Source organism: Mastacembelus armatus, unplaced genomic scaffold, assembly GCF_900324485.2.
Source record: "Mastacembelus armatus unplaced genomic scaffold, fMasArm1.2, whole genome shotgun sequence".
NCBI classification, from domain to species: domain Eukaryota; kingdom Metazoa; phylum Chordata; class Actinopteri; order Synbranchiformes; family Mastacembelidae; genus Mastacembelus; species Mastacembelus armatus.
The window spans coordinates 1,063,092-1,076,414 of record NW_022872866.1 but is presented as its reverse complement, the minus strand read 5'-3'; the positions used below and the strand labels follow the sequence as shown (position 1 = coordinate 1,076,414).

Below are 13,323 nucleotides of genomic sequence, written 5' to 3'. Positions count from 1 at the left end.
TAACGTCAGCTACCCAGCGGTATATAAAGTACTTCAAATTAGAAGTATATAAGGTACTTCAAATTCGAAGTATATAATCCAATAATATCAGATCCATTCATGTGAAATGAGCCATTCTGCACAATGAGTACTTTTACTTTGGATAGTTCAAGTACATTTGGATACTTTGGTACTTTTGGACTTTTACTGCAGTAACATTTGGAATAAAAGAGGATTTGTACTCTGTGGTATTTGTACTGCAGTAACGTGTCTCAGTGAGTCCAGTATTTGGGGCGGACTGGTCTAACTGGGCTGCAGTAACTGGGAGTGATGGGCGCAGTCAGCAGGTACTTGGTGTTGAGTCACTTCCTGCAGCTTTAATTTCCTGCTGCGCTGCGGCGGCTCCGTCCTCCGAACGCAATCGATCAACACCGATCAACCTCATCGATCCGCGCGGCTGCGGCTGCGGCTGCTGTTCGCGGGATTTCACGGGGACTCCACGGACCGAGGTAAGAAAATCCTCAGGACCGAACCGCGTCCGAGCCGCTGAGGAAAATGAAAGTAAAGCAGCTCAGCGGGAAGTTCAGGAGTTTGAAACTTCTCTTTGGTAAAAGACGACAGGTTTATGTTGTTTAACTGGTTTTAATGGTTTTACTGGTTCAGTGCGGTGGAAAGACGTTTCTGCGGTTCAGTTCGGTGGGACCGAGAAAACGCGACAGAGGGGATTCCCCTGCAGACACGTTGTACTGACGGTCCCTGTACCGGGACCACACCGGGACATCGAGCACCGGTCACCCAGTTTCCCCAGTATGGTCCAAATGTTGTGACTGGTTTATTACCGGATGCAGTTCGGTCTGAGCAGAGACGCCTGGTGGGAAACAGAAAGAACCGAGCCTCCCTCACACAACACGTGTGTCAGTCAGTCAGTCAATGTCAGTCAGTCAATGTCAGTCAGTGAGTTAGTCAATAATCAATCAGTCAGTCAGTCAATCAATAATCCACACAGCCTTTGATTTCCAATACTTTGGCTAAAAACAAGTTTCAGTCCAGGTCTGATACTTTCTGAAGTATTTACACAGATACTTGTACTTCAGTATTTTCAGTGCTAGAGGAATAAAGTACCATCACAACAGTACAAAATACTTCATTAAAGTAGAGGTGTTGCATTTATATCATTACTTATACAGTACTACTGCAGTACTAACAGGTAAACTTACCGTTTAGGCAGAGAAATACAACAAATCTATTAAATTACAGACTGTATGTTTAGTCACTGGCTCCCATATTGTTTAGTTTTCTCAAAAACCTGTTGTTGTTGTTGTTGTTGAATCCTGTCAACAAATAAGCAGCTGAGATGTTTATCTGATCTGACGAAGCAACAACAGAATTAGAAAAACAAGGCAAACGTTCCAACCTGTGGCGTTCCCTCTAGGGTCTGTTCGGACTCATGGACTCTGCAGTACTGGGAGGAGCTGAGGAGTCCAGTTTGGAGTCTGAGGAGTCTGTAAAGAGGTCCGAAGAGTCCAGGATGAGGTCACCCGGCCCCATGGCCTCCTGGGAGTCGGAGCTGACCTCCATCCAGCACTCCCTGAAGTTCGTGTTGAAGCTGAAGGACGAGTTTGTTTGTCCCATCTGCAGAGGAGTCGTGCTCAACCCCCAGCAGAACTCCTGTGGACACATCTACTGCTTCCACTGCCTCCAAGGGCTGCTGTAGGAGCCAGACCACCTTAAAACATATATGATAGTCCACCTTAATAACACCCACACATACTCAGACCGCCTTGAAACATGCACACTGTCAGTGTCCACTTTAAAACCTTCATACGGACTCAGACCACCTTAAAACCATGGTTTCTTGAGCAGCAGTCTGCTCTGTGTTTCAGGGAGAGGGCGTCACCATCCAGCCCGGTCTGTCCAGTGGACGGATCAGTGATCACACCAGCCGAGGTCAGAACCACAACAGCTGCATGTTCACACGTTTTCATGTTTTCACACGTTCACAGCTTCACAGTCCTGAGATCAAACCCTGTGGTGAACCTGCTAGGAACAATTTCCATATTCAGACCAACCTGCTGGTCTATGTGGACCAGTATCTGAGTCCACCGGCTGAGTCTCAGCCCAGTGTTCCCTCAGTTTGAGCTCTGGGTTTGGTCTCCACCACCTCCTGAGGGAAATCTCTGGCTCTTTATCTGCTAAATGCTCCACTATGTTCACCAGCTGCTGTTTGCTGCTGAGCAGGTAGAGGACTGTGGCTTTTTACAGCTGCTGAAACACTGAGGCCCAGAACCAGGGGACCAGAACCCTGAACCCTGAGCTGAGACTCAGTTTCTGTGGATGGTGATAATACAGTCGGCTGCTCACTTTCATCAAACAACAGGAGGAAACAGTGAGTCTGTTGGGACTATTTTCATGACACCCAACGCAATGCATCCTGGGTGTTGAAGGATTTTTTTTACTTTTGGGAGTTTGACACCCTTCACTGTTTTCTCTAGTTACAGATCATTAAGAACATTTATTTATTCTTGCTGTTTGACCCACAAAGGGCTGATCTGTGGAGCGGTGAATTGTTCCTTTAAGTACTTGAATGAATGTACCTGTTCTCTAGGGCACACAGACGCAGCAGGACTACAGGTAGGCTCATTCACAAAGTGTTTCCTCTCTGCAGGTTTTCCAGGACAACTGCTGCAAAAGAGAAATCTCCGGGTTAGAGGTTTTCTGCACCAATTCCCCAGCATGCACCTCGGTCGTCACACTGCACCATCTGCAGGTGGAGTTTGTGAAGCAGCACTGACACCGTTATTCCTGATGTGACTCATGTATTTACCTGGTTCGAGAACCGGCCTGTGTGTCCAGGAACATCCATCTGAAAAGAAACGTATAAAATTGTTGAGGATCAAGAGACAAATTCCTCGTTTCACCTCCTGCAGGAGCACCTGAGGTCGTGTCAGTACGAGCAGCTGCAGTGCACCAACCCAGGCTGCCAGGTGGTGCTACAGAGGAGACACTGGCAGGAACACCTGACCCACACCTGTCCTCGGCGTATGGAGCCCTGCCCACAGTGCCAGCAGCCGCTCCCTCTTGGCGTCATCCAGGTACAGTCCGGTCTGAACAGGGTCAGAGGGGGCTCCTTCTCTTCCATGTTGGTTCCTCTGAAACATCTATAGATTTCAACCTCTGACTTGCTGAGGGTCTTAGTGATGCCTTTCCTGGGACTATGTTCTACAGGACCACGTCCAGAGCTTGTGTCCAGATGTGGAGGTGGACTGCCCCAACAGCTGCCCCCAGAAGGTTCCCAGACACCAGGTGAGCTGGTCCTCCTCTGCCTCACACCCTGAAACTACAGGTCACACACAGTGACCATCAGACCGACACGTGAATTCAAAGTCCAGACCTGGAGCGTCCTGTCGTTATGGAGGTTTATTGGTGAGGGACATTTGGAGGTAATGGTCCTCACAGACTGAAGTGAGTCTACATCTGTACAGACAATGAGTCAGATGTTTGTCCTACATAGGTTCAGCTTGATGGACACCATAAGACGCATATGACACATTTTAAAACTCTACTTCTACCAGTCAGTTAAAGAAAAGGAGGTTTTTGGTGCATCGATGCAGTTTTTGATCCACTGGCTTCTGAATGTATGGATGTTTGAAACAAACAGGGGTCTGGGTCGCACCACTAGAAGTCCAAAACCGCACAGGCAACATGCAGGAAGTGCAGCTCATGTCGTGTGTGTTTGTGTTGCAGCTGGCCGAGCACAGACGGTCGTGTCCCGAGCTTCAAATCAACTGCTCTTACAAGAAGTTCGGCTGCTCCGTGCAGGTGTGTTCACCCAGTGATGCTAGAAAACACCTGAGTGTTACATGATTCACGGATTTCCTGACGACCAGTGTTGTGTCCTGCAGGACAAAAGGGGGAAAATGAAGCTGCATGAAGACGCTGCTGTCGGTCACCACATGCTGCTGGTCCTGAGGAGCAACACCAACCTGGAACAACAGGTCGGTAAAATCAGTCACACAGACGATGGCAGTTGCGTTAGTGTTACCCACATGTACCTAATAAACTGGAAAGTGGAAACGACAATAAACTGAGGCTGCTGTGTCCTCGCTCAGGTGGAGGTGCTCCAGGAGGAGGTGCTGCAGAGGCAGCAGGAGGTGCAGACGGACGGTTTGCTGCTGGCTGGGGTGCAGAGGAAAATCCAGCCGCTGCTGCAGCAGAGCAGCGAGCACGAATACGCCATCTCTGCAGCTCAGGTTCAACACCCGCAGGACTCTGATCCTCCTGTTTCCCCCCAGTTCTCCAAACCCACCAGTCGACTCTCATAGCTGCTAATTAATTAACAAATCTCATGGTCCTCAACACTTTCTGCCCTGAGGTTCCTGGTCTCCCACTGAAGACCTAAACCTTTACAAACTCCTCATAAACAAACAGTCTCAGTAAAACATCCTGACACAGCTGCTCACTTTTCATCAGGTCATCAGGTTTTAAACGCAGGACATTTTCTTCTGTAGTTTTATGGGGACACACCCAGTCAGAGTTAAAGTGGCTTTGAAGTTTTACATCTTTTCACATCTCAGATCCTAAACTTCATAAACTCACCTGTCCTGACTGAAACATGTGTGTGTGTGTGTGTGACCAGAGGACTCTGAGCAGGCAGGAGGACGTCCTCTCCACCGTCCAGCTGGACGTCCAGCAGCTGTCTCGGAGGCTCGGTCCTGGTCTGTCTGAGCTGGAGCACCTCAGAAAGTCTCTGGATGCTGTGATGCAGGAGGTGTCGGCAGCCGAGGCCCTGAGAGAACACCTGGGTAAGAAAACCTGCTCCGACTGCATCTCAGGACATTTACAGACGGTTTATGTCTGTGCTGAAAATGATTTGACGAGTTGATTAAAACTGATGTTCAGCTGGACTTTATGGAAATAAAGACACAGTTTAGTCATAAACTGAGTCACTTCTGTTTCTCCACAGACCAAAATTAGTTCAGCTCAGATGCTTTGATGCAAAACTTACAAAATAAAAAATCTCTCACTTAAACCAACAAAGATTCTCCCAGTGTGGAACTGGGAACCCAGACCTCTGAGGTCTGGACTTTTCAACATTTTCTGGCTTCATCACGGTTTTGTCACCCAGACACAGACGTCTCTGTTCAGCTCACAGTTGAAATGAAAAGTAATCGGCTCTTATTTACTGTGCAGAAGCAACCGTCACCTGACCACAACACAGGAAACAAAATGAGGCTGCAGTTCTCAGAAAGTCATGACGAGACTTAGTTTACTGCAAACTGACGAACGTCGCACGACAGGAAACGCCTGTCGTGCGATGTGTGGACCTGAAATTAGTTTGTCTTTCAGAGACGACAAGTGAAAACTGAAAACGGTCCCCACGTTAAACTGTGACCATGAAAGTTCAACATTAAATGAAAGTTGGTGTTAAACGGACTACAATGGAGGAGACATTTGGATGCACCAGGCGTAATGCATCCTGGGTGTTGTAGGATTAGGACATGAACCCTAAAACACTAACGTAACATTTAGTAACACCATCACTAACATCAGGTATATTCTACCCAATACACCTGATAAAAAATACTCATCAAAATATATTAAAGTACAACAGTACATGTCAAATTGAAGTACTGTTGTCTTGTTCCCCCCATAGAACAAAAAAACTTGTTCTACAGTCCAACTATCCAGACATTAGTGTTCTAGGGTTAAGAACGTTTTACTGTTTGGCAGATGAAGGGTTGAGATGGACTCAGTGATCATCTGTGGAGCAGTTAAGTTTTAACTCTGGACTTTAAGTTCAGTTGAGATTTTACTGTAACGTTTAAAAACAGCAGCAGCTGATCAAAGTCCTTAACAGGGACAATCAAATTAAAAGAGACAAAAGCCGACACCCATCTCTCTAAATTAATAAAACCATTTGTGTCTTCATGAAGATTCAAAGGCTAAAGAAAAGGGATTTAAAGGACCAATGGAAAGTGGCCAATGACCTTTTGATTTTCATGGGGAGGAATCGAGAGCAGTGATTGGTCAGCAGGTCTTAAGGTGGACCAGGTGGTCCGCAGGTTGTGTTTTGCCTGGGCTGGTGAGACTGTGTTTAGATGCTCCTGCAGAGGACTGGCACGTTTCAGTAAAGGCTCTTTGTCTTCCAGGGACTTTGGAGGAGAATCTGAAGCGTCACTCGGGTCTCCTGGATCTCCACGCCGTTCAGCTCAGTCAGAACAAGCAGCACCTGCAGGAGCTCGAGGCGACGTCCTATGACGGCAAACTGATCTGGAAGATCCAGGAATTCAGGAAGAAGAGGGAAGCTGAGGTCAAAGGTCAGCCACCGTGCCTGAGCAGCGTGCCCTTTCACACCGGACGCTGTGGCTACAAAATGGCCATCAAAGCCTATCTGAACGGGGATGGGGAGGGAAGAGGGACTCACCTGTCCCTGTATGTGGTCCTGATGCCGGGAGACTTTGACCCTCTGCTGCCATGGCCTTTCAAACAGACTGTGTCTCTGTCTGTTCTGGATCAAAGTGGTGCTGGTAACCACCGCAGCCTCAGCTTCAAACCTGATCCTACATCCAAAAGCTTCCAACAACCGTCCACAGAGTCCGTGAGCAACATCGCTGTTGGGTTTTCATGCTTCCTTCCCCTCAACAAGCTAGAAACTCCACATAACGCAGTCTACGTCAGAGACGACACGCTGTTTGTCAAGGCCAAGGTGGACACGGCCGGGTTAGACCAGCTGTAGGTGCTTGTCCTCCAAAGCTGCTGGGTTCCCATATGTTCCTTCCAGTTTGGTTCCATCAGAAGCTTCTCCATAAGTGTCCAACCAATGTGAAGCATCCTGGTCTCTCCACTGCCCCCCCTCCTCCATGTTTCCCACACTGAATGATGACGACAGGCGACAGCAGCTGGGATGTGGATGGAGCCTGGTACCATCGGTAGAATTTTCTTTACGTTGGCGCCATCTGGTGTTTGTTGTAGGAATGAAACTGTGATAGATGACTGCAGCACAGACGACCAGGTTTTCACAAAATGCTGCAGAAATTAATGTTAAAGGATGAATATTAGGAACATACTGGGAAGATACTGGTTTTCTTGCTGGGAGAGTTTAATTTCAGGCGACTGGCATCAGTGCTGGGCTGGTTTTGGCCTCCAGGAGGTCACTACAAGAGACGGGCAGACACATTAACCGTGAAACGCTGAATGTTTTCATATTTACAGGTCACACATCAGTGTTTGCTTTAAGCTTCAGTCTGACCACTGACTACAAACCCAACAGAGAATGTAATTAATTCTAACTTATTATTATACAAAGGTCATGACCTCACATAATCTGAGAATAACGATGCTCAGATGAAGTTTGTCGTCCTGACATCAGGATTTAACGATCGGGTTATTGGCAGATGTTTGACTGTATCTCAGGCTCAGTGAAACATAATCAAGAGATTCTCTTTGGAGAAATTTACACTGAACAAATCCAATAATTGAAAACAACCACGAGCTGCTGCTGTTTGTCCAGTGGATCAAGGTTTGATGGTTCTCTGGAGATTATTTCCGTGTTAACGTGTCAGATGTTACTGTTCGTGGAGTCTTCACGCTCAGTCTCGTTTAGAAAACCCACAGCTGTCAGTCAGTGAGGAGAAGGGATGAGGGGTTCCAGAAAGTCCTGGTTTCTCACTGGCTCCACGTCGTGGCGGCTGCATCGACACATTACAGACATTTCCACAAAGTCCACACTGACAGATCTGTTACCTTTGGAACATAAAGTTGCAGTGGGAGCAAAAAAGGCTGCTAATCCTGAAAATGTCTGATTTCAGTTTCAGGTGTTTCTGTCTGGGCCTGCAGTCACGTCCAGGGTCACAGTGTGATCCTGAGGCAGAACATGCTGGTACTTCAGCTCCACTGTATTTTTGCTGCTTTCCCATAAATAATATACTCAATGTTTCTGTGAGAAACAGCTCAGGGTTTTATCAGGTACTGACCTCAGCAGGAACAAATAAAATCAGTTTGATTAACGTCTCACTGACACTGTTTTCTTGTCTTTTATCTTATTGGGTCTTAAATCTGGTTATATTTCATAAAAATAATACACAACTGGGCTCATCCCAGTTGTTATGACCCTAGGGGTCATTGTGTGTGTGGTTGTGTGTTGTTGGCTCTTCCCTCCCCATTTCGAGTGTGTGTATGTGTGTGTATCGGATGCTGGAGTGGGCGTGGACTCGAGGACGTAGATTGGACTTCCGGGATTGGTCCAACACTTCCGGAAGGACTATAAGAAGCCCACGGACTGCTGTTCAGGAGAGCTATTCTCCCACCTTTGCCATTCCCAGCTATTTGTTAGAGATTTCGACTTCGAGTGAATTAGTTAGTTAGAGATTAGGTTTTTGTTTCGTTTAAGAAAAAAAAGAGGAAAAAAAAAAACAAAAAAATATATATATATTTACGATATGTAAATGAAATCATTATAGCTTAGTTGGGGGTCGCCACTGTAGCTCAGTGGGGGATTTCTGCCGGGTTCAGAAACACACCCGAGCTATTCCAGTAGACCTTCAGCACACATAGCATGACTGTATAAACAGTTTATCTAGCACACATGGTAATTATTTATTCAGCACATAATTAGTGGTACGCATGTCTGACTAAATGTGTCTTGAGATCCTGTAGATTAGGAAGAATCTTCATAAGGCTGTTGAAACACAGCTGTGTCCTCAGTGACCACCTTTCTTTCTCTCTCAGCCATAGAAATGAGCCTCTGGGTGGTCTGTGGTTGTCAGGTCAGTGCCTCTTGGCACGCTGAGCACTCTGGGTACACGAGGCACAACAGGCAGTCTTGTAGTAGGAGTAGACACACAGCCTGGCTTGCACCACCATCACACAGTTATGACGTCTATCCTGGCAGTTTTCATCTGAGACTTTTAGAAGATTCTTCCTAATCTACAGGATCTCAAGACACATTTAGTCAGACATGCGTACCACTAATTATGTGCTGAATAAATAATTACCATGTGTGCTAGATAAACTGTTTATACAGTCATGCTATGTGTGCTGAAGGTCTACTGGAATAGCTCGGGTGTGTTTCTGAACCCGGCAGAAATCCCCCACTGAGCTACAGTGGCGACCCCCAACTAAGCTATAATGATTTCATTTACATATCGTAAATTTTTTTTTTTTTTTTTTTCTTAAACGAAACAAAAACCTAATCTCTAACTAACTAATTCACTCGAAGTCGAAATCTCTAACAAATAGCTGGGAATGGCAAAGGTGGGAGAATAGCTCTCCTGAACAGCAGTCCGTGGGCTTCTTATAGTCCTTCCGGAAGTGTTGGACCAATCCCGGAAGTCCAATCTACGTCCTCGAGTCCACGCCCACTCCAGCATCCGATACACACACATACACACACTCGAAATGGGGAGGGAAGAGCCAACAACACACAACCACACACACAATGACCCCTAGGGTCATAACACAGTCCATCCAGAATGAATTAGAACTGATCAGGATTCAGACTCTCACTCCCTGTTTTTCTTCGTAAGAAAGAGGAAACAGATGTGAACAGTAGAACATCTGTACTGTCACTGAGTTGTGGCAAAACCCGTTGGATGATCAATAAAGAGAGAGCAGACTGGTTGTCTTTTTCTGAATATATTTCTTACAAGAAAGGAGCAAACCAGAACAGAACAGTCAATCAGAGTCTCCCCCAGTTGTTCCCCAGTTGTTCCCTGTGTTCCCATATAGATATCTCATATCTCATACATATTCTATATGTACTCTCTATTCTCATTGGACAGTTGATCCTCCATCCTGGACCTGCTCTGTTATACTGGTTCCTTCCTCACACCTGGTGTCCTAAGGACCCTCGGTGTCAGACTGTACTGGGTCAGGAAGAACATAAACATCAGATATGATTATGAAAAACACACGAGTCTTAGAGAATCAACCTGAAACACCAAGAAAACAGTGAGAAACAATAAAAATCCTAATCAAGTCATGTTTACTTTCCATTCCCCTCCTCTGGATCATATACTGATCCACAGACTGACCTCAACATCAGAAGAACAAATACTGAAACGTTTCAGTCATAGAAGTTTAGCAGTGCTGTTTTTGTGGAACACAGACATCCCTGAGTCTGGAGCTAAGCAAAGTCAGAGGGAACAAGACTCATATACCTGTAAAATAACAACAATGAGATCACTGTTAAGTGTTTACATGTCAGACACACTGCAGACTCACACGGCAGAAACAACCTCACACTGATGTGTGTGTGATCGATGCCAACGTACTGAGCTGAAAAGTTAGAAAACACCCACAACAGGGATCACAGAGCACGTGAGAAGGAATGACCCCTTGATGAAAGGACCCACAGCTGCTCCTCTAGATCTTAACTTACCAAACCAGTTTAATGAAGTGACCCAAGACCAAAGATCCCAACCCTCAGAATTATACCTAACATCTCTGGACTGCTGTGTGTGAAGAAGACTATTCCTGGGGGTCCTGCCCCCTGGAACATAATACTGAGGTTAATATGTGTGATGGTGGGTCAGGTTTTGTACAGGGCCGATACCTGACAGCAGTTTAACCATATGACAGGTACCACACCAGGCAGGAGGAAGAACCTGGTAGAGTTTATTCCCACATTGCCAGGCATGTTGTGTTAAACTGGGATAACCATCTTCTGAAGGGAACAGACTGAGGTGATGAACAAGGAGGTACCCATGAGTTCATTGGTGCGTCTGAGGAGCAAACAGAACGATTAGATCTATGAAATCCTGGTTCACTAAGCAAAACCCATATTAGGGGACTCAATAAAAATCCTAATCAGTAACAATAATCAATCATTGAAACTCATTTTTCCATTACAACTGCAGGTGTGTGTGGGTGGGGGCCATCTGCTGGTTCCTTTCAGAGTCCCAGGTTTGTGTTGACCCTGTTGATCCGAAGGGAGCCACTAATCCCATCGATCGTCTTCCTGCTCAGGTCTGGTTTCTCAGAAAGGCAGACTGACGTAAATAAAAATCAGTGACTGTGTTTTATTGTAAACTCCTCTCTGCTCCGTTACTGTCCTAACAAACATCTGAAGTAGTTTTGTGGTTTTCTGACTGTTCCAGACACAGTACCCTCAATCGGAGCAGGACAGGTCCCACAAAATTATCAATGAATTACCTCAGAGCACCAAGTCGTTTTCTGGGACTAGCCATGACCTTATAGTTTCAAACAACAGAGACCAGAAGAGAACGACTGAGGTTTCTGCCATTTATTAAAGCTGAACATGAGTGATAGGTGCTTCATGTATCATTGCAAAGCAAAGTGAGGACAATTTAGAAGATTACTGGGGGGGCAGGGAGACACCAGCTGATTCAGAGAACAGAGAGACAGGTGCAGCCTCCTTTGATGCAGTTTCATCCAGGCTGGCTGGCGGTACCCCACGATGTTTATAATTCAGACAGCCTGATACGATTACAATATATTGAAATACTTTGATTAATACAGACAATTAATATATCTAACTGGTGTCCATAGGGGTAGACTCTCCACTACTTCTTCTTGTAGGTGTATGCCATGTTAAAGCCAATTTCTGTTGGGGGAAAAAAAAGGCAGTAATGAATTATGATCAAATGTCTGTTTTAGTTCTGAGGTCTGTTAGGGGGTCACAGGTCAGGGACCCATCTCCTGTCCTGGAGTGTTGAGCTCCACTTCCTGGAAAGTTTGAGGAGCAAATCAAACTTGTTTTCTTTTGCTACACTATCAACGCTCCACAGAGACGGCTCATGGTTAGACATCAACAATCATAACACTAAACATTGACCTGAGCTCACTACAATAACGAAATGGTTTCATGCTGGTCAACTACCAAGACTAACAGGATTTATTCAAAAAGCTAAACATCATGTACAGTGTAACATGGAGCCATGTTTGAAACAAGAAACCTAAAGTATTTAAACTGAGTGTTAAGCAGTACAGGTTGATGTGGTCTGTCGTGCCCCCCTTTGGAAGCCATAAAAATGGACATGACAAGACATGTCTGGGGAACATCTGATGTAGGTTTCACTGTTCACAACTCACTCTAGTTACATTCTGCTGACAGTAAAGTGCAGTAAAAACAGTAAATTAATAGTTTTCTGTTACTTGGTTTAGAAAAAGCTCAGTACCTTTGGTTTCAGGAGCAACAGCATCAGCCTCATGTGTCCTGGCAGGAACCTGACCTGAAACAGGAACAGAAACATCTCTTGAGAAACTCAGACTGATTAATGCAGTCACTCAATAAACCAGAAGGAGCTTCATAGATTCAGGTCAATATTTACCAGGTGTGTTGTTTACACTGATGTTTACACCACCGCTCACATTAGTACTTTTAATCTGAGGTGCCATGCTGACACTTCCTTCCTGCGCAGTGACTGTGGTGTTTGATGCAGCTGAAAAAATAAAGCTTGGTAAAATGTGACACAAGACACTTTTTTAAAATTGAACCAGGGACCACACTCTAAGCCTCGTTGCACATAGGCAACTGATGCCTTTACATAGCACAAGGCTAATTTGCTCATTTGCAGCCCCCGTCCCTGATTTGGCTTTTACATCAAAACAAAACAAACAGAAATGAACATACATAGTATCTATACCAAATATATCTTTGGCTTTTGAAGTGTTCAGTTGATTAATAATTCTATGGATCTTTGCCCTGATCAACCTGTGCAGTGTAAAAAGATTGAAATTAGCTGCGAGTTTCTCAACTGACTTAAAGAAAGTGTTAAATCAGTAGCGGCTTCCAAAGCATCAGTGCTGACCAGTACTAACCCTAACCCTTAAATCATTTTTGTTCATATGGATCTTTTCATTAGTTGAAGAATATCACTGTTTATCAAAGGCAAAGAAGCTTTTCTCCTATTAGTTTTACAGAGACATGTGAACTTCTGGATTGTATTTACAAAAACTCCTTTATCAGTATGTGGTTGTGGCAGTGGGTTATATATGTGCAACGGCTACTTCCTAGGCTTTGTTTGAATGTGCATATTCATATAAATGTAATATGTATGCATGTAGGGAGCGTTATATATTAACACATATATTCTCTACCAGGAACCACAGGGTGGGACTGACTCAAATAAATAGCATCAGATCAGTTTCCAGTTTGTTCTTCTCGTCAGAACAAGTTTTCTTTCTTCCTCAGATAGAGCTGAGTCTGAAAACACATCAGTGATAGTAATAAAGAAATTAAACCAGCATCTCACCGTCCCGGGATGTATCAGGAACCACAGTCGGACCAGTTGGACTTTCCATTTCCCCAACCAGCTCTCCTCACTTCAGACCTTGAGAACAAACATCACAGAGAATAATACAAGGAGCTGAAATAACAAAAGT

The 13,323-nt window shown here is 45.1% G+C and overlaps 1 protein-coding gene across 1 annotated transcript; it reads left to right on the top strand.

Moving 5' to 3' along the window:
• The first annotated feature begins 252 nt into the window (after positions 1-252).
• Positions 253-7,992, top strand: LOC113140216 (TNF receptor-associated factor 5-like). The gene is made up of 11 exons (XM_026324007.2): positions 253-488; positions 1,412-1,689; positions 1,863-1,926; positions 2,645-2,746; positions 2,907-3,071; positions 3,205-3,282; positions 3,724-3,798; positions 3,882-3,974; positions 4,089-4,229; positions 4,616-4,781; positions 6,129-7,992. Exons 2-11 carry the CDS (start codon positions 1,427-1,429, stop codon positions 6,713-6,715), a joined length of 1,734 nt encoding a protein of 577 aa, XP_026179792.1. The 5' UTR covers positions 253-488; positions 1,412-1,426; the 3' UTR covers positions 6,716-7,992.
• Positions 7,993-13,323: the final 5,331 nt, after the last annotated feature.